The sequence below is a fragment of the Chrysochloris asiatica genome, unplaced genomic scaffold (genome assembly GCF_000296735.1).
Source record: "Chrysochloris asiatica unplaced genomic scaffold, ChrAsi1.0 scaffold00059, whole genome shotgun sequence".
Taxonomy (NCBI): Eukaryota; Metazoa; Chordata; class Mammalia; order Afrosoricida; family Chrysochloridae; genus Chrysochloris; species Chrysochloris asiatica.
In genome coordinates this window covers 237227-259646 of record NW_006408577.1, presented here as the reverse complement: position 1 = coordinate 259646, position 22420 = coordinate 237227, and the positions used below count along the sequence as shown (strand labels likewise).

The following is a 22420-nucleotide window of genomic DNA, read 5'->3' as shown; positions in this document are numbered from 1 at the left end:
AAGTATGGTGAAAGAATATAACACTGGTGTATACCTTTCCTAATTTTAAACTATTCAGTGATCCCTTGTTCTGTTCGAACAACTGACTCTTAATCTATGTACACATTCCTCATGAGCACAATTAAGTATTCCAGAATACTTATTCTCAGCAATGTTGTCCATAGCTTGTCATGATCCACACAGTTGAAAGCCTTTGAATAGTCAATAAAGCACAGGTAAACATCTTTCTGGTATTCTCTGTTTTCCGCCAAGATCAGTCTGACATCACCAATGATATCCCTAATTACACATGTTCTTCTTAATCTGGGTTGAGCCTTTGGAAGTTGTCTGTCAATGTATGCTTGCAGCCGTGCTTTTTATATCTTTAGCAAAATTTTACTTGCAAAACACCATAGAGTTACATTATAATTTAGTAAAATAAGACTCACAAATCATATAATGTAGTGCCTGGCATAGACCAGAATCTTATGAAGTGGTAGTTGTTGTTATTGTTGTTAGGTGCCATCGAGTCAATACAGACTCATACCAACCCGATGCACAACAGAATGAAACACTGCCCAACCCTGGGCCAACCTCACAAGTGGTAGTAGTTGCTGTTTTTATTATTTTTGTATTTTCTTTTAAAAAGCATAATAAGTTCTGCCTGATTCAATTTGTTATCTCTATAGCAGAAGTCTTGGTGTGGCACTGGGAGTTAATGCTCTGGACTGCAAAGTTGGTTTGAACTGCAAGGTCAGCAGTTGTAAGCCCTATATAGGGTCACTATGAGTCAGATGCTACTCAGTGGCACTTAACAATAGCTATAAGGTTCCCATAGGTATTTATTAAATTATTTGAGTATTTGAAGTTATTTGAAATAAATATATGCTAGAACACAGATCTTATGTCGCATTTTAAAAAGTCTTATATTTTTCAGTTATGTATCATACACTTTATTAATGTCAAATAAAAAGTTCAACTAATTCCAAGATGGGAATTATATCTACTAGAAAGTTCACCTGTTTTGTCAGTTTGTCATACTGTTGTAGCTTACATGTTGTTGTGATGCTGGAAGCTATGCCACTGATATTTTAAATACCAGTGTAAGACAGACTAGGAAGATGGAGAGGTAGACTGTTTCTGAATGTTCATTCATTTAAATCATTATGAAAACACCAGAAAATCATCAGATACAGTGCTGGAGGATGAGCTCCTTAGGCTGAAAGGCACACAAAATACAACTGAAGAAGAGCTGCCTCTTCGAAGTAGAGTTCACCATAATTACGCAAATGGGTAAAGCTTTAGGGGCTGTCAGTAGTTGATGGAGCTCAACAGAAAATGAGGAACTATAACTGCAAACCATAAATAATCAGAACATGGGGTGTATGAAGTGTTAATCTAGGAAAATTAGAACTATAACTGCAAACCATAAATAATCAGAACATGGGGTGTATGAAGTGTTAATCTAGGAAAATTAGAAGGTGTCAAAAATGAGATGTAACCAATAAAAATCAATATTCTAGCCATTAGTGATCTGTACTAGACTGGTATTGGTCATTTTGAATCTGACAGTTTGTGTGGTGTAATATTAGAGGAACAACGAATTCAAGAGGAATGGCATAGCATTCATCATCAAAAAGAAAATTTCAAGATCTAACTTGAAATACCATATGGTCTGTGATAGGATAATATCTACACACCTACCAGGAAGACTTACCAATCTTCTGCAGTAGAATCAAACTGTCTACAGCTCTGAGAAGAGGTTGTAGAAAAACTAAATATCATGAGCCAAAACAAGATCAGGTGCCAACTTTGGAACAGACCATAAATTGTTCATATGCAAGTCCAGGCTGAAGCTGAAGAAAAATAAAACAAGTTCATGAAAGACAAAATATGACCTTGACTATATCCCAACTGAATTTAGAGACCCTCTCAAGAACAGATTTTTCTGCTTAGACACTATGACTGAAGACCAGAAGAGTTAAGTGAAGACATCAAGAACGTAATCCATAAAGATAGCTAAAGGTCACGAACAAGACAGAAAAGAAAGAAAAGACCAAAATAGATTTAAGAGGAGACTCTGAAACTTACTTTCCAGTGTAAAGATGCTAAGGTGAATGGAAGAAATGTGGAAGTAAAAGAGCTGAAAATGAAATTCCAAAGGGCAGCTTGAGAAGACAAAGTCAAGTATAATGAAATGTGCAATGACCTGGAGTTAGACAACCAAGAGGGAAGAAGATGCTCAGAATTTCTCAAGTTGAAAGAACTGAAGAAAATTTAAAACCTTGAGTTTCAATATTGAAGGATTCCATGGGCAAAATAGTGCATGACACAGAAAGTATCAAAAGAAGATGGAAGGTATATGCAGAGTCATTGTTCCAAAAACAAATGGTCGATGTTCAGCCATTTCAGGAGGTAGCCTATGATCAAGAAACAATGGTCCTGAAGAAAGAAGTACAAGTTGCACTGAAGGTATTGGCAAAAACAAGACTCCGGAAATTGATGGAATACAAAATGAAATCTTTCAACAAATTGATACAGCACTAGAGGACCTCGCTCATCCATGTCAAGAAATTTGGAAGACCACTACCTGGTCAACTAAGTGGAAGAGATTTATATGTGTTCCAGTTCCAACAACAGGTGACCCAGTAGAATGCAGAAAATGTCAGATACTATCAATATATGCAAGTAAAATTATTCTGAAGATAATTAAAAATGGCTGCAAAGTACAGGAAACTGCCAGAAACTCAAGCCAGATTCAGAAGAGGACATAGAACAAGGAATATCATTGCTGATGTCAGCTGCATCGTCATGGATGAAAGCAGAGAATACCAGAAAGATGTTTAGTTGTGCTGTATTGACTATGCAAAGGCTTTGGACTGTACAGATCATGACAAACTATAGATAACATTGGAAAGAATGAGTATTCCAAAATACTTAATTGTGCTCACCAGAGTCCTGTACATAAAGAGGCAGTCATTCCAACAGAACAAAGGGGTGTTGAATAGTTTAAAATCAGGAAAGGTGCACACCAGGGTTGTACTTTTTCATAATCTGTATTCAATCTGTATGTTCAGCAAATAAACTCAGAAGCTGGATTCTATGAAGAAAAACATGACATCAGGATCGGAGGAAGTCTTATTAACAACCTAAGATATGTAGATGATGCAAACTTGCTTATTGAAAGGGAAGAAAACTTAAAGTACTTACTGATGAAAATCAAAGCCTTTGGTATGGGCTGCACCTCAATGTAAAGAAAACAAAAATCCTTATCATTGGACCAATAAATAACATCAAGATACATGGAGAAAAGATAGAAATTGGCAAAGATTTAATCTTGCTTAGATCCATAATCAACACTCTTGGAAGCAGTAGTTGAGAATTCAAATGGCATATTGCATTAGGCAAAATCTGCTGCATAAGACCTCTTTAAAGTAAGTGTTCAAGAGCAAAGATATCAGTTTGAAGACTAAGGTGCACTTGACCCAAGCCATGGTATTTTCAATAGCCTCACATGCATGTGAAAGTAGGACAGTAAGTAAATAAGGAAGACCATAGAAGAATTGATTTGAGTTAATGGTGTTGAAGAATATTGAAAGTCCAATGAACTGTCAGAAGAACAAACAAATCTGTCTTGAAAGAAGCACAGCCAGAATGCTCCTGAGAAGACAGGATGCCTAGACTTTGTGTCTCATACTGTGAACATATTATAGGAAGGACCAGTCCCTGGAAAAGGACATCATGCTTATTAGAGGATCAGAAAAAAGAGGAAGATCCCCAAGAAGATGGATTGGCACAGTGCAGCAGCAACAGACTGAAGCGTAACAAAAATCGTGAGGATGGAGTAGGACTTGGTTGTACTTCTTTCTGTTGTGCATAGGGTTGCTGAGATGGAACTGACTCGATGGCACATAATAACCATGACAAAGAAGGTTCAAAGTGGTGGTCCAGTAGTTAAGTACTCTTCACTGACTGAAAACCCTGCTGGCTTGAGTCCATCAGTTTCTTTGTGGGAAAAGGACATGACAATCTGCTTCCACAGAGATTTATAAGCCTGGGAAATCCTATGGAGAAGTTTACTCTGTCCTGTAGTGTCACTATGAAGTGCAATCATCTAGATAGAAATGTTTTTTTATAAGTTTCAGCATTTTAAATCTTTTAGTTTCATAATAAAATGTTCCTATGTATAGCTGGAGGATATGTCAATATAAGAGAAATGTTTTGCTGCTTTTCACTTTACATAGCACAGTAGTTAGAACAATTAAATAACCTGGGTTTGAATGCTGACTTCTCCATGTACAAGCTATGTGAAGTGTAGCAAGATGCTTAAACTCTTCGTGATAAAATAAGGCTAGTAGTACCTTGTTTATCAGATTATTGTGAGAATTAAATGTGCATATGTATGTGTATAGTATACTATTAACCTTATTTTATCAATGATAAAGTAAGTAACGAAGAGTTTAAGCATCTTGCTACACTTTGCATAGCTCGTACTTCACATAGCATGCAATAGCTGGACAGTGAATAAGGAAGACCATAGAAGAATTGATGCTTTTGAGTTATAGTGTTGAAGGAGAATATTGAAAGTGCCATAGGCTACCAAAATTACCAATAGATCCATTTTGGAAAAAGTTCAGCCACAGTGCTCCTTGGAGGCCAAGATGGCCAAACTTCATCTCTCATACTTTGCACATATTGTCAGGAGGGCCCAGTCATTAGAGAAGGATATCATGTTTGGTAAGGTGGAGAGTCAGAGAAAAAGAAGAAGACCCCAATGAGATTGATTGGCTAAGTGGCAGCATCAATGGACTCAAGTGTGGCAACAGTCGTGAGGTTGGCCCAGGATCTGCCAGTGTTTCATTCTGCTGTGTGTAAAGTCGTTATGAGTCAGTATTGACTTGATGGCATCTAACAACAACAATGTATGTATAAGGGAGTCCAGTGGCTCTGTAGGATATACACTGGTCTGCTGACCACAGGACCTTTGGTTTGAGCCCATTAGCTGCTCCACGGGTGACAACTGAAGCTTTCTACTCCTACAAAGCTTTGTTGTTTGTGATTGTCGTGTCCTGTCAAGTCGGTTCTAACTCACAGTGATCCCAGTCTATGACCTTTAGAGGTGCAGAAAGCCTCATCTTCCTCTCATGATACAAATGGTCAATTGGAACCACTAACCTTGCAATTAGCCACCCAGTTTGTAACCCACTATACTACCAGGGCTCCTTCACAAAGATTATAGCCTCGGAAACCGTATAAAGAATTGGTGTAAGTCAGAACAGTCTCAACGGCACTTAACAATAACATGTATGTCTGTATAATATAATGGAGTCCTGATGTGGCACTGTTGGCTAAGCATTGGAAAGCAAGATTGGTTTGAACAGCAAGGTCGGTGGTTCAAACCCATCATTCACTCCTCAGAAACCCATACAGGGTCACATTGAGTTAGAATAGAACCAACACAACAGCACTTAACAACATACGTATGTATCAGAAAGCTTGTGGAAAAATCAAATTGAAAGATGATGGAATTTTTCCATGAACTTTTTGGTGCCGCCCCCTTATATATCAGTGCTTGGAGACTGGTATGAACTATAAAAATGTTATCTCTAGCATTATTATTGTGTGGGTTTTTCAGAAGCAAAACTTTTACTCAGTCACATCCTTCATTTTCTTAGCCAACTCCATGAGGCCAAGATTGATGGTCTCTTGGGACATTTGTTTTCATCAGATGGCACATTGATGAAAGAATGGAAACGATTAGCTAGAGAAGTAGCAGAAGTGAGTCTCACCTTCTGATTGTTCTAGTAAGAGTGGGAGAGATACGCAGGACACAGTCCAAGAAAGAGGAGGAAGCAGTAAAACAGGATAGTTTAAAAGTTTAGCAGAATATCTGAAATGCCATTCATTTTATTTCTTGGAAGAAATTTTGCAATTCCTACAATGGACATCTCGTGTGGCACCGTAGGAAAAGTATTGGACTGTGAACCACAAAGTCAGCAGTTCAAACCACCAGCTCCTCTTCAGAAGCCTTATACAGGGTCTCTATGAGTTGAAACTGACTCGATGGCACTTAACAACAACAAAATAATTGACATTTAAGAAGTCCTGGTCACACAGTGGTTAAGCACTTGGTTGCCAACCAAAAGGTTGTCAGTTTGAACTCACCAAGACCAAGAATTCTGCCAGACAAAGATATGGCAATTTGCTCCTATCAAGATTACAACCTTGGCAATACTATGAGGCAGTTCTACTCTGTCCTGTATGGTTGCTATGTTGTTGTTGTTGTTAAGTGCCATAGAGTCAGTTCTGACTCATAGCGACCTTGTATAGGGTTTCTGAGGAGCGGCTGGTAAGCTTGAACCATTGACCTTGCAGTTCAAATGGACCTTGCAGTTCAGCACATTACCTACAGCACCACACCAGGACTTCTATTAGTTGGAACCAACTCAAACACAACAGGTTTGATTTGGTTTAGGTTTATAATTGTCCTGATCAGATTTTTAATTGTAAAAATATACACAAGTCAACATAAAGCAATTCAACAATTTCTGCCTGTGCAATTTGGTGACACTGATTACATTTTTCATGTACCATCCTTGCCCATGATAGATTTTTTTACGATATTGCTTTATTTCAGCACTCACTGAAAGTAGCATACAAAATAATGACAGAAAGAGCTACTTCTGCATGACATAAAATAGATACAGATTTTATCCCATTCTCAAAATGCTTCTTCATACAGATTTACTATGAGTTTGATACCCTTCCTTCGAAGAATTAGGCATTTTGCTTGTTTCTGATATAGAACATGTAGAAGAGGCACTGTTGTTGTTTTTAAGTGCTGTCAAATCAATTCAGACTCACAACAACCCTGTATAGGGTTTCTGAGGAGCAATTGGTGGGCTGGAACTGACAGCCTTGTGGTTCGAAGTCCCCTGCTGATCCTATAAAGCCACAGGAAGCTTCAAACCCATAACCCAAATGGCCCTTCAAGATGACTAAGGCAATCATTTTAAGTATCATCTTCCCCTCAAGGGAGGTTTGTTTGTGATGGATTATGATATAATCCACTGACAAGTTAAGGCACTTCTTTTGTTGGCTGAGACAATAGTTTTCTTTGTAATTCCTTATAATAGTGGTGAGTAGTCTTTCATATATTATTAGTTTTATAGCCATAGATGAATACCACCTGTATTTTATCATCAAAATGAAACTTGTGGGAGGAAAATTAATTGCATTGTTATGAGAGAATATATTGATATATGGAATTTCCATGGAGAGAAGAGTGACTATTAGATCATGGGGGTATGCCATCTTATGTGTGTGTATTTAGTTTTAGTACAGGGAGTTTGATAAAGACATACAAATTGTTGTTGTTGCTGTTATTAAGTTCCATTGAGTCGGTTCCGACTCACAGTGATCCTGTATAGAGTTTCCGAGGAGCAGCTGGTGAGTTTGAATGCTCGGCCTTGCGGTTCAATCCAATCTTCAGGTCGAGTGCTTGTCCTATGGCGCCACACCATAGGTGACATTAAAAATCTCATTATGAAATAAGGTGGAACTCTATTGTAACTCAATTCATTATGACATATACCAGCTTATAGCCTGCGTTCCGAAAGAGAACTACAAGGAGGTATCTACCATCATACAAGTTGCCAACGACTTCATACAACACACCAAGATCAGTTCTGTTCCATGAGATCAGCAATGTAAAGGTTGTATTACATCTCTCTTGAGATTCATATACTTGCTTAGCACTATTTGGTGCTTTTTTTCCTCAACACATCCTTGAAATTTAGAGAAATTGATCAGTTTTCTGCAAGGCACAATGCATTTCATCAAGCTCCTGCTTGTATCTCCTGCTGATTTAAGGGCACCCTGAGGTGAGTGAAAACCCCTATGGGGCAGTTCTTATAGGGTTCCCTGGACTTGAGGGAACACACCAACAGCAAAAGCTGCAAAATCTGAAATAAGGTATCTGAGAGATGAGAGCACAAATTAACCTGTGTGAAACAAACAACACTTTATCCCGTTTTTCATTTGCAAATGCTCCATTGAAGCAGTCAGTCTTGGTAAATCAATATTAAAAAGCAGGTTTTTAAAAGTGAAAACAGGAAGACTGCGATGAGGGAATTGATGAAAATATCACTTTATATTTACGCAGAAGATCTACAAGTACTTTAAAACAATCTGTGTTTAACGTGGAAAATTGTCTGTCATTAAAATGCTAATGAAATGGTAAACAGCTGCTACGTTTTTATGCTAATGAATGGTGGCAGTTAAGTAGATCTCAGGCCTTGTCTTTATTAGCATAGAAATTTGATTGGGTAAAGGGGAAATCATGGCGCATTCTGACCTTTGTTGATGGAGCAATCTGTTTGTCAAGTTCCATGCTTCTTTCTGTTTGACTTGAGTTTGTTTGTACAGAGAAACTGTTACCAGGCCCTCGGGACATTGTATTCCACAGTGTTATCAGAGCCACCATTGTAGGCTTAGAGAAAGAAACTTGCTTCTCCTGGGGAAAACTACCATGGCAAAGATGGCAAAATAATTCTGTTCATCAGGCAACTTTAAGTAGTGTGCCTTTTTATAAATATTCTTTATGTTTTAGATTTTTAATAGTTGCAGTAATATTATGTGTGGTAATAAGCACTAGGCTGTTAGCCAAAGGTTGGCAGTTCAAATCCACCAGTCGCTCCTCAGAAACCTTATACTCATAGGGTCACTGTGACATGGAACTGACTTAACAGCAATAAATAACAACAAAAATAATAAATTCCAAAAGGCATTGGTGTAATGAAGAAATATCTGTTTTCAAATTTAGCTAAGACTTCTAAAGTAAAGCTTTTAAAATATTTTTAAATAAATGCTTTGTAAACATTTGGCATGCTATTTTAATACATCATCTTTGATTGCACAAAAGTTAGCAATGGATGTAACATTACCTATTTAGAAGTACAATATGTATTTAAATACAAGGTGATTATATGAATGCCATACTGAGATCAGAGTGTTGGCTTTGGCATCAGGAAAAATAATCACTCTTTGATATATACTGTTGGCAGATTCTCTTTTTGCTGAACCTTATTCTATAGTCCCTAATGGATAGTGTTGCTCCAAAAATTTGCCATTACAGATAAATACATCAGGCACCTTTCACTCTTTTTCTGTTTTTAGGATCAATGTAAATGAGCTATGACATTCCATTAACACTATTTCCTATAATGTTCGAGAATGACTTGAAATATGATGCAGCACTTATTACAGAAACTCATCACCAAAAAAACAAAAAAAAAGTTTCATTGAAATAGAAATTTTAATGATTTCAGAATACTGTGTAGAAAGACTTGTGAAAATTTTAATAGTTAAAACATTTTCCCATGCTTCTAATTTCTTCTTGAAGTCAGTAGGGGAATTTAGGCATAGATTTTTTTGTTTGGTCCTATGCAGTCACACCAAGTGAAATTTAACTCCATGTACCCTATGGGTGTTAATATAAAATGATTCAGCTCTTTGGAAAACAGTCTGACTGCTCATCAAAGGCTAAAACCAAAGGGTTACTGTATATAACCCAACAATTCTACCCTTAGGTATATAATCAAGAGAATTAAAAACATGTTTACACAAAAACTTGTACATGAATATTCATATCTGCTTTATTAATAATAGCCAAAAGTAAAAACAACCCAAATATTTATCAGCTGATTATTGGATAAATAAAATGTGGTGTACCCATAAAATGAAATAGTATCCAGTCATAAAAAGGAACCTCAAAAGCATTATGCTAAGTGAAAGAAACCAAACACCTTGTATTATATGAGTCCACTTAGGTGAAATGTCCAAATTAGGTAAATATTTAGAGATTTGATGTTGATAATTACTAGTAATTAGCATGCAAAGGTTGGAATCAAAGAGGAAGGAGAAGTAGTTGGAAAAAATGGCCATGGTGATAGAAATGATGCTAGGGAAAACATGGAATTTTGCAAGACCAGTGACTTCTTCATTGCAAATTCTTTTTTTAAACAACATAAAAGATTGTACACATAGACTTCACCAGATAGAATGCACAGATATCAAATTGGTTACATCTGTGGAAAGAGACGGTGAAAAGATTTCATAACATCATACAAAACAAGGCCAGGAGCTGACTGGAATAAACTATCAACTGCTCATATGTAAGTTCAGGCTGAAGCTGAAGAAAATTAAAAACAAGTCTGTGAGAACTAAAATATGACCTTGGACATATTCCACCTGGATTTAGAGATCATCTCAAGAACAGAAGAACAGATTGATGCATTAGACACTAATGACTGAATTGTGGAATGACATCAAGAACATCATACAAGAAGAAAGCAAAAGGTCATTAAGGCAAGAAAGAAAGAAAATACAAAAATGGATGACAAAAGAGACTCTGAAACTTGCTTTCCAGTATTGACATACTAAAGCAAATGAAAAACATAAAGAGATAAAGAAGTTGAACAGAAAATTTCAAAGAGCAGCTCAAGAATACAAAAATATTACAATGAAATGTACAAATATCTGGAGTTAGAAAACTCAGCATTTCTCAAGCTGAAAGAACTGAGGAAAAAAATCAAGCCTAGACTTGAAATACTGAAAGATTCATTGGGCAAAATGTTGAATATAGAAAGCATCAAAAGAAGATAGAAGGAATGCAACAAAAATCTCTGTAACTAAAAGAAATAGTGATGTTCAACCATTTCAAGAGGTAGCATATGATCAAAAAACAATGGAACTGAGGGTAGAAATCTAAGCTGCACTGATGACATTGGCAAAAGAACAAGGCTTCAAAAATTGATGAACTACAAATTGACATCTTTCACCAAACTGATGCAGCACTGGATGCACTCACTCATCTATGCCAAGAAGTTTGGAAGACCTAGTCAACTTATTGGAAATTTGGAAGACCTGGTCAACTGACTGTAAGAGATTCATATTTGGGCCCATTCAAAGAGAGGTGACTCAACAGAATGTGGAAATCATCAGACAATATCATTAATATCACATGCAAATAAAATTATGCCAAATATAATTTTTAAATGGCTGCAACATTACATTGACAAGGAATTGCCAGAGCTTCAAACCAGATTCAGATGAGGACATGGAACGAGAGATATCATTGCTGACATCAGATGGATCTTGGCTGAAAGCAGTGAATACCAGAAAGATGTTTACCTGTGCTTTATTGACTATGCAAAGACTTTCAACTATGTGGATCATGACAAGCTATAGACCACATTGTGGAGTATAAGTATTCCAGAACACTTAACTGTGCTCATGAGAAACTTCAACATAGACCAAGAGGCAGTCATTCAAACAGAACAAGGGGACACTGAATGGTTTAAAATCAGGAAAGGTGTGCAACAGGGTAGTAGTCTTTCACCATACTAATTCAATCTGTGTAATGATCAAATAATCTGAGAAGCTGGATTACATGACGAAGAACATGGCATCGGGAGTGGAGGTTGATTCATTAGGAATCTGTGATGAAAAGATGATACAGTCTTACTTGATGAAAATGAAAAAGACTTAAAATACTGATGATCAAAGAACACAGCCTTCATTATGGTTTTTACCTCAATGCAAAGAAAGCGAAAATTCTCACCATGAGAGCAATAAATAACATCAGGTTAAATGGAGAAAAGGTTGAAGTTGTCAAAGACACAAAGCACATCTGCTTCACAAGACCTCTTTAAGGTGTCAGCTTTTGGACTAAGGTGCACCTGACCCAAACCATGATATTTTCAGTCACTTTATATGTATGTGGAAGTTGGACAGTGAGTAAGGAAGACCACAGAGTTGATGCATTTGAGTTTTGGTGTTGTAGAAGGATATTTAAAGTACCATGGGCTACTAGATGAACGAACAAATCTGTGTTGGAAAACGTAAAACCAGAATGCTCCTTGCAAAGTAGGATGGCAAGACTTCATCTGTCATACTTTGGACATATTGTCAGGAGGGACCAGTCCCTAGAGAGGGATATCATTCTAAGTAAAGTGAAATGTCAGCGAAAAAGAGGAAGACACCCCCCAACAAGGTGGATTGATACAGTGGCAGCAGCAATGGACTCAATTTAACAAGGATTGTGATGATGGCATAGGTTTTTTTGTGTGTGTGCATAAGGTTGCAGTGAGTTGAGATGTACTCAGCGGTGCCTAACAACAATAACATAGAGACAAAATTGATTTGGGGGTGCCTGGGGAAGTCCTGATGTAGCGCTGTAGGTTAAGCACTGAACAGCTAACAGCACCAGTCACTTCTTGGAAACGTTATACAAGTTTGCTAAGAGTCGGAACCGACTCAACAGCACTTAACAACAACAAGGAGATTGGAAGGAAATGGAGAGTAACTACTGTTGGGTGCAGTGTGTCTTCTAGGGGTGGTGTCCTTTTCTAAAATTGATGGTGGTGATGGTTGTACAGCTCAGTGTATGTACTAAGAAACATTGAATGATGTACTTTAAAGGTTGAATTGTGTGTTGAGTGAATTTCTCAATAAAGCTGTCAAATTATAGACTAATAATAAAGGGAAGAGGGGTAGATCAGAACCTCACTCCCAGATGCTATGGATTAAAAAAAAATTCTTGCGACTAGTGAATGTTTTAAACCTCCTCGTCATGGGTTGGAGTCATGGCATAGTGCTGTCAGATAATGCACGGGACCTTAAGGTAAGTTTGAATCACCAGGTCAGCAGTTCAAATTCATCAGCCACTCCTTAGAAACCCTATACAGGGTTGTTATGAGTCATAACCAACTTGAAGGCACTTAACAATAACAGTCATGAGTTAAACTAAATATCTAAAGATGAGATCGCTAATATAACTGTTAAAAGGGATGTTGTTGTTGTTATGTGCCATGGAGTCGGTTCCGACTCCTAGTGACCCTGTATAGGGTTTCCGAGGCTGTAAATCTTTATGGGAGCAGAAAGCCTCATCTTTCTCCCACGGAACAGCTGGTAGTATCGAACTGCTGACCTTGTGGTTCACAGCCCAATTCATAACCACTATACTACCAGAGTTCCTTGTTAAAAGGGATAGTTTCTCTTAATAATAATACAAAGTTTGTTAGAAAAGTTAAAAACAAATTTTTGAGTTCCTATCTCAACCTTTCTTATCTTCTGATATCATGATCCCACCCATGCCGTAATCATCCCTTTCCCATTCTCTAATGTCTAGACTACCTAATTCCCTCAAACTGAGCATAACGTTCAGTTTGTTTTTGTGGAAAATAAGTTGTTTGAGTCATAGCTTTCCAGGGAGCAGGCAGTAACTAGAAGTATCCAAGGTCTTTCCCCTTGTAAAAACCCTGTATTTATCTCTGATTTGCATAAAGCATGCCCACTAGCCATTCAGTGACTGAATGGGAAAGCGCCTCTGGCTTCTTGAGTGTGCTGCCTTCGCTCTCCTGCATTTTTTGTCTGGTCAAAGGCAACCTGTCAGACTACAGGGTATCCTCACACTGGGCCACGTGCTGTAGAACCCATGCACATAGTATATTCGTTCCCTCTAAGCAGCCCTAAAGCATAGTGGTTACAAATCGGGCTGTGAACTGCAAGGTCAACAGTTCGAAACTACCAGCTGTTCTGCTGGAGAAAGACAAGGTTTTCTGCTCCCGTAAAGATTTACAGCCTCAGAAACCCTGTACAGGTTCGCTATGAGTTGGAACCGACTCCACGGCCCATAACAACAACGACAAGCAGCCCTAACCCTTGCTGTAGGGACACATTCTGCATCACTGTCTTAGACAAAAAAGAAGGTCCTTTCCGTTGTATTTACTCATCTTGTGCGGTTTCCTTGTTACTTGTCCTTGCAGCTCAATGGTCTTGTTTTGGCAACTTAGGTTTGGGAAGGAGATGGTTGTGGAAAAGATACTGAGTTCCTTTTTTGTTGTTTTTGGCAGGCAGTACATGCCACACTACTACCCTGCCTGCTTTGGTGCGCACACCGACCCTGATGATGCAGCCTTCACTGGATATCAAACCATTTATGTCTTTTCCAGTGGACAATAGTTCTGCTGTTGGGCTCTTTCCAAACTTTAACACAGTAAGTAAATGCGTTTTCATTTTATTTGTACCCTCCTCCATCTCCTCCTTTCATTATAATTGCAAATAGGCAATAGATGGCAGCCTGCTTCCAAACCATATATTGGTTAACCATATATTGATTACACTGCTCAGTTGTGCATCAGAAGATACTTCACCCTTGGGAGTCAGTACAAACAATAGCCAGCATGTTTATGTTATAAATATTTCCTCCAGTGACTTTTCACTTGTTGCTCTGTGCAATTTTGATAGACTTTTTAGGAGTTTGAAAACCTGTATCATTTCTGGGATGACGATTACATGCCAAAGAATACCATAATGTGGTATCAAGCCACATTGATTTTTTTTTCTTACTATTAGAAAGAGGGAAGAGGGGATGCCTGTAAACTTTATCTCCCTAGGTGCATTTTTATTTGGGAGCTATTTTAAAGTGTAGTCCTCCATAAGTGGGATTTTCATTTGGGAGCTTTTAAGATCATATGATTCTGACTCTCTTAGTTAAAAGAAAACATACCTTTTAAAGCTACATATTAGTTATCTGTATACTACTTTAATATCCATATTAAAACATATGACAAATATTAATGAATTGCCCAAACCTACCAATTGCCTTCACTCAGATCAACTGGCCTTTTATTTGAATGAAGAACATTTTGTTGGTTTACCATGTGGAGCATGACATCTTTCAACACTAGCATTCAATGTAAAATCAGTCTGTAGCCAGATTTTAAGTTTCTAGCAAGGGAAAAGGTTAAACAGTTGAGGCAATTGCATGAATTATTTCTGTTCAGTCAATAAACACAGTCTGTTTGGGCATGATCTGAAACATGGGTGATACAGCATTAGAGATGCTACCATAATCAAAAAAAGAATTGCATTATCAACACTACCAGACAGCACGCATCTGAAGTACTGCCAAATGCTTCCTTTAGCAAACATCTTCTGTATGAAGTGAAAACAGAAAGAGGATTTTTCCTTCAAGGGTTGTAAATGCAATCTGCTGACAGGCCTTCTATCCTGGCTTAACTTTGTGAGGTAATTAGGTGGTAGTGGATTAGCCAACTCTTTAAAGAGCCACTGGCCTTGACTTAGTGAGTACACAGTTGAATGTTTTTGTCTTTGGGTTTTTCAGAGACAAGTCAAACAGTTAAACAAGAGAAGAGGGATAAAAAGTTGAGCATCATTTCTAGTGCAGTGGAGCGGCTCAGTAAGATAAATCACACCTGCCTTGGTCAGATTCATCTACCAGGAGTGACCTTCCCAAAGCACTTCCCATACCTGTCAATCGCTTGTATGAACTCAAGGATGCCTGCTGTGTCCTCTAGTGAAATGTATGTAGGATATTTGGATCATCACTGAATTAAGTTATACTTCTTAGAATGTTCACTAGGTGTTATTATTATTATTCATGTGCATTGGGAATATAGTATGTGTGGCCACTGGGAAGTCCAGTCACCATCAGGAAGCAGCAGTGATGACGTGCTAGGCATAAATGACTCCTATTGTAATCACCCCTATGTGTTTTATTATCCTTAAAAAGGCAAAATCAGAAACATCAGTAATACCTGGGTGAGTATTCCAAAGATTCAGATAAAATATTAGTATTCAAGGCTGACTAAGAAAGTCACCATCCTTGGCTTCCACATACTCTCTTACTGCCTTCCCTAGAGGCAAGTGCTGTCACTTCCAGCCCACTTCTAGAAATCTATTATGACATCATTATACAGGCATCCAATCACAATTGTCCTTTCACTGTGATCACATGATTACCACTATTCTGTAACTCACTTCGTTCCATTAATCAAAATGTCTGCATAAAATTCTCTGATTTTAAGTGCAGTGAAAAATGGAAACAATGCTTTTATAAATTTTAAGATAAAAACATGTTTTTTTAAATAATAATAGCTATTAATATCATACAGAAATTACAATATACTAATATGCCCTTTTTGTTTCATGCACAACAGTTAATGTGATGATATACTTGAGCAAGCTCAAAGAATAATACTGAAAACAGAAGTTAATTTTTTCCTTTTTTAGAAAAAAATCAACTTTCTATTTTCAAATTAAAATGCTGTGTGGTTGAGGTGAAGAATGTAGCAAAAATTTCCATGCAGGGTTTATTCCGTTCTCTATTGTGTCCAGGGTATTGGCTAGAAAGAGCCTTCCTGGTAATATATTAAAAATTAAGTCATTTCAAGAGGTCCCTCTATCATCTTATAAAAAAATTAATGTACAGGATGAGGGGAATACATATGATTTCTCACTGAGTTCCAGCTAAAATCAAGCTAATCCTGTTTTTTATATGCTTTTCCACTCAAGTATCCAACTCTCCCAATAGACTCTTAGGGCACAAAAGCCATTGTCCATATTTTTCTAGCAACACATTATTATACTAATAAATATAGTGCATTATTATGTACATGTGATGTTTTACATCCTTTAAAGGATTCAGGTCACTGAATACTTTAGTAGACCATGATTACTCTTCCTATATGTAGATGATGAAAATTAGTAAAGGAAGAACTGAGGCTTGAAATGGAATCTTCTAACTTCAAAACTCATGTCTGGCACTTCCGCTTCCTTGCCTCTTTGAGCCACACCCCCTCCGACCTCATTCAGTGTGAACAAAGCTCAATCAGACATCTTTTGTGCTTTTTTTCAGGAAGCTTGATAGATAGTTTTCAGCAGAATCATTTAATAGAAAAAGGAAGAAATGTTTGAATGTGTAAACTAGACTTCTCCAAACAATATCTATCAAGCAGAATATATATGTATATAAATATATAAAGCAGCTGTAATTTCTTGCTGGCAAATTTATTTAGTATATTCTACTGAATACTCTATTTGGCCTTTGAAAACAATAGTGGATGCAGCCATGTCACTTTATTTTTAATCAATATTAATATTAGTAAGAGAGCATGGTGGTTTCAAAAGATAAGCTCTGGACTGCAAGCCATAAAGTCCACTATTCAAGCCTGCCTGCCACTCTGTGGGGGAAAGATGAGGCTTTCTGTTCCCACAAAGATTTAAAGTCTTGGAAACTCTATACAAGGTTGCTATGAACTGGAATCAACTCAATGGCACTTAGCAGCAACAGTATTAGTAAATACAAGTGATGAGATCTGTTTTAATCTCATCATTATTAGCAGAAGAATGAAAATGCAGTACCTTGAGGTCATGTTGTTGTTGTTGTTAAGTGCTGTGGAGTCAGTTTTGACTCATAGTGACCCTAGATACAGTTTCTGAGGCTTTAAATCTTGCAGAGAGCAGAAAGGCTCATCATTCTCCATCAGAGCAGTGGAAGACTTGAACTGTGGACCTTGTGGCTCACAGTTTAGTGTTTATTGTATCTAAGTTCAAAGCTTTGCTATTTAAGAGGGTTTTTTAAATATAAAAGTGGTTTCCTTTTTTTATATGTATGGTGGAGGATAATGATGTTGCATGAGAAACAGCAAGAATTAGATGGGATTTTTTTAATGTTCTAAAATCAAATAGATAGATGACTTTTCTATGCTAAGTTCAATGCAAAGAAGAGCTATGCATCACAGCTTTCACTGAGTCTTGCTGACAGTTTTTAAATGAAGAATAAGCAAATAACTGACACACTGTCCAAGTATAGTTATAAAAAGAAATGGGATGGAAAAGCTAGAGGTTGGATCCTTGACAATTTATGACTGCTGTGGCGCTGTAGGATAACTTCAAGGTCAGCGGTTCAAACCTACCAGCTGATCCATGAAAATCCTATACAGGGTCACTGTGAGTCAAAACTGACTCAATAGCACACAACTACAGAACACTATATCAAGGAAAAGAACCCTGGTGGCACAGTGGTTAAAGCACTCTGCCACTAACCAAAAGACCGGCAGTTCGAACACAGTAGCAGAAAGATGTGGCAGTCTACTTCCATAAAGATTGTTGTTGTTGTGTGCTGTCGAGTCGGTTCCAACTCATAGTGACCCCGTGTGAGGAGTGGCTGGTGAGTTTGAACCACTGGCCTTGCAGTTCAAACCAACCTTGATGTTGAGTAATTATCCTATGGTACCAAACCAGGACTCCATAAAGATTGTAGTCTTGGAAACCCTATGGAGCAGTTCTACTGGACTTACAGGGTCACTCAGAGTCAGAATTGGTTTGACAGCTGGGGGGTTTGTTTTTCTGGGTGTTTTTCTTTTGTCAAGGAAGCATGACAAGAGAATGATGTTATCTGAATGCCTCAGCAGTTGTACCTTAGAGAGGGGGAGTTCTGAATCACCTGTGGTTAAAAATCTCTGCAATCCTAAACATAAATTTTAAAGAGCCAGCATTTGTATCCAAAGCTTCTCTGTCTTCCTACGTCTACCAATGCTACCCCACCTTATACTAGTTGACAATTAGGACTCTAATTAGAAGTCATCTGTGACTCTTCAAACCTGATTTAAATGCACATGCCCCATGTGTCCAAAGTACCCCCAGATTACCTCAGTTACAACAATTGTCACACCATAGTGTAAAATTAACTGAATATCATCACTAGAATGACAGGCATAATGAGGTGGGACAGTGGGAAACACTTGCCCCTGGTTACAAGTCCAAGAAGGAGCCAGGTAAGGCCAGGTAGTGGATCACTCCTATCCACCCACCCTCACACCTACCTTGGAAAGGGGTTAGTTGATTTTACACAAATTTAGAGATTGCTCCTGGATGTTCATTACTCTCCCTGTGCCTCTGAGTACAAATCCTGAATATAGAGACTATGTCTTTTTTATCCTTGTATGTTTGAAGGCTAGAGAAGGTACTCAATAAAATTCTTGAAAGAAAGGAAGAGAGGAAATGGTCCCAAGTCCTTGATTTTCCGTGCTCAATACTTTAGAGGCTCTTCTAAATACCAGATGATAAATCTAGGCATTTACTTTTATTACTATTTTACTGAGAAATGCCTTTTTTTTTTTTTTAATCTAAAGACAATAACTAGTTATATGCTTTTATCCAGCTCTGCTGGGTGGTTGGTATGGAGACTGACAAGTCTCTACTAAATACTTTGTTCTAGACCCTAGTCTCAAGAGCATTAAGTTAAGAATCAAAGCTTTTAGTTATGAGCATATAATATGTGTACAAAAGTGTTTGGAGAAGAGGGTAAACAAAGGAAATAAAGTATAACTTTGTGTCCAAGAAACTTAAAAGAAATAGAATATACTTGAAAAACACATGATAATAAAAACCAAGAAACACAGGCAAAGTTACTGAAATTCTGAATTTAGCAGTTAAGAAAGTTCAAACAGAATGATTTTTTTTTTAATTTGAGTAAACTTATTTTTATTATTTTATTCACATTTTGCTTATCAAATTTTCCATGGTCATCCTTTAATTATTGTATATAATGTTTTGGGAACAGCCAAAACATGTACAATTGTTTCTCTCATTAGAATCAGCCTCCTTCACAAACAACTGGGATAACAGTGTTTTATTATGTTTAAGAAGAGACTTTTTTTAGTAATTAAAATAAGTTGTATATTTATCAAGATGATTATTAGCAACTTACTCAGATCAGATAAATTCATTTAGATGACACATTCACACACATAATAACTCATGCGATATATATAATGTCTTTTTGCAACAGTCCAATATTACATACATGCACTGATGAATCTGTGTGAGTCTCCAGAACAGTAGCTGTAATCAGGAGTAGCCTCTTGTCCACAGTCACCTGTCAATTTCTTTGTTGATTGACATGTGTTTTGCGTGCCTATTTATTTGAAATGTCTTTGTGAGTTCTGCCATGTTTTTATGACTGCTCCAGGAAAGTTTGAGTACAATGGAGGTCACTGCTCAAGAGGCTCAATAATCTTATTTTTGTGAAAAACAATCTGATTTTTACACCTACCTTGAAATTATATTTTCCAGACAGATGACCCAAAATAGAGAGTATTTCTAAATGTGCATATGTATTTCTAAGTCCCAAATCATTGTATGAGTCTTTGAATCATGCACGTTGTTGTTTTTAGGTGCTGTTGAGTCGGTACCGACTCATAGCGACCCTATGCACAGCAGAAAGAAACACTGCCCAATCCTGGGCCAACCTCACTATTGTTGCCACCCTTAAGTCCATCGATGCTGCCACTTGGCCAGTCCATCTTGTTGGGGGTCTGCCTCTTTTTCTCTGACCCTCCACCTTACCAAACATGATATCCTTCTCTAGCGACTGGTCCCTCCTTACAACATATCCGAAGTATGAAAGATGAAGTTTGGCCATCTTGGCCTCCAAAGAGCACTCTGGCTGCACTTCTTCCAAAACGGATCTGTTGGTTCTTTGGCAGCCCATGGCACTTTCAATATTCTCCTCTAACACCGTAACTCAAAAGCATCAATTCTTCTTTGCTCTTCCTTATTCACTGTCCAGCTTTCACATGCATATGAGGTTATTGAAAACACCATGGCTTGGGTCAGGCACACCTTAGTCTTCAAGCTGACATCTTTGCTCTTCAACATTTTAAAAAGGTTTTGTGCAGCAGATTTGCCTAATGCAATACGCCATTTGATTTCTTGACTGCTGCTTCCCTGAGTGTTGATAGTTGATCCAAGAAGAATGAAGTCCTTGACAACATCAATCTTTTCTTCATTGTTAAGAATGTTGTTTATTGGTCTAGTAGTACTGAGGATTTTTGTTTTCTTGACATTGAGATGCAATCTATACCAAAGGCTGTGCTCTTTGATCTTCATCAGTAAATGTTTTAAGTCCTCTTCACTTTCAGCAAGCAAGGTTGTATCATCTGCATATCACAGATTGTTAATGAGTCTTCTTCCAATCCTGATGCCACCTTGTTCTTCATATAACTCAGCTTCTCAGATGATTTGCTCAGCATACAGGTTGAATAAGTATGGTGAAAGAATACAACCTTGTCACACACCTTTCTTAATTTAAAACCATCCAGTGTTTCCTTGTTCTGTTCGAACAACTGCCTCTTGGTCCAGGTACAGAGTCCTCATGAGCACAATTAAGTGTTCCAGAATATTCATACTTCGCAATGTTGTCCATAGCTTGTCATGATCCACACAATTGAAAGCCTCTGCATAGTCAATAAAGCACAGGTAAACATCTTTCTGATATTCTCTGCTTTCAACCAAGATCCATCGGACATCAGCAATGATGTCTCTTATTCCACGGCCTCTTCTGAATCCAGCTTGAACCTCTGGAAGTTCTCTGTCAATGTATGCTTGCTGCTGTTTTCTGTATTACCTTTAGCTAAACTTTACTTGCATGGGATATCAAAGAGATTGTCCAATGATAACAGCATTCCATTGGGTCACCTCTCTTTGGAATGGGCACAAATACGGATCTGTTCATGACAAGCTGTGAAATGATCTACATGTTTACCATTTACTTTTTCATTTTAGACCCTTTGAGATTCTGGGTTATATATAGTTGTTGTTGTTGGTAAGTGCCGTCGAGTTGGTTCCAACCCACAGCGACCCTGTACAGGGTTTCTGAGGAGCAGTAGGGGAGCTTGAACCACTGACCTTGCAACTCAGACCGACTCTATAGTCCAGCGCATTAATCAACAGCGCCACACCAGCACTCCCATCTATATAGCTAAGCAATATCAATTAATATTTGCATTTTTCTTACTTACAGTAGAAATAGTAATATGTTTATTACAGAAACCCAAAAGACAGAAATTCCAAAATAGAATAGGTACGTGTTCTATGTTAAGTTCTATTCGTATGATATATTCATATAATGTTCACAACATTTATTTGGTGGTAGTGGCTGTGTGCCCTGGAATCGGTTCTGACTCATAGCTACCCTGAACAGAGTTTCCGAGGCTGTAAATCTTTACGGGAGCAGAAAGCCTCATCTTTCTCCCACAGAACAGCTGGTGGTTTCAAACTGCTGACCGTGCAGTTCGCAGCCTGATTCATAACAACTAGGCTACTAGAGCTCAAAATCACAATTTCTTTGTTATGAACACATGTTTCTTGCAAAGAAGCCTCAAGTAAGCTAAAATATAATTTGAAGTCCTTGTAAGAAAATATTTGAATATATATTATTCTTTTATTTTAATTTTTCTTTAAGTATTATAGATTTTTAGAATCATTTACCTGTCATAGTAAACCCAAGTGTGGATTTTTAACCTTTGAATCTTTTTTCACTCTTAATAGTGTTTTGCTGTCATTAAAAACTTGTATGCTCCATATTTCTTGTGGTTGTTAAGTGCCGTTGAGTCAATTCCGACCCATAGTGACCCTGTATAGAGTTTCCAAGGAGCAGCTGGTATAGAGTTTCCAAGGAACAGCTGGTGAGCTTGAACCACCAACCTTGTAGTTCAAATGACTTTGTAGTCTGGCACATTAGCCCACAGTGCCACACCAGGACTCCATATTTCTTAGGATATTAGTATAT

At 37.6% G+C, this 22420-nt stretch overlaps 1 protein-coding gene across 1 annotated transcript in view; it reads left to right on the top strand.

The window, feature by feature from the left end:
• ZNF385B (zinc finger protein 385B) overlaps positions 1-22420 on the top strand; it is a gene marked incomplete at its 3' end in the record, with an annotated part of 619213 nt that overhangs the window by 439276 nt on the left and 157517 nt on the right. The window contains exon 4 of the mRNA XM_006864058.1: positions 13896-14038. Within this exon, the coding sequence (XP_006864120.1) occupies positions 13896-14038 (143 nt within the window). The remainder of the gene's footprint in view (positions 1-13895; positions 14039-22420) is intronic.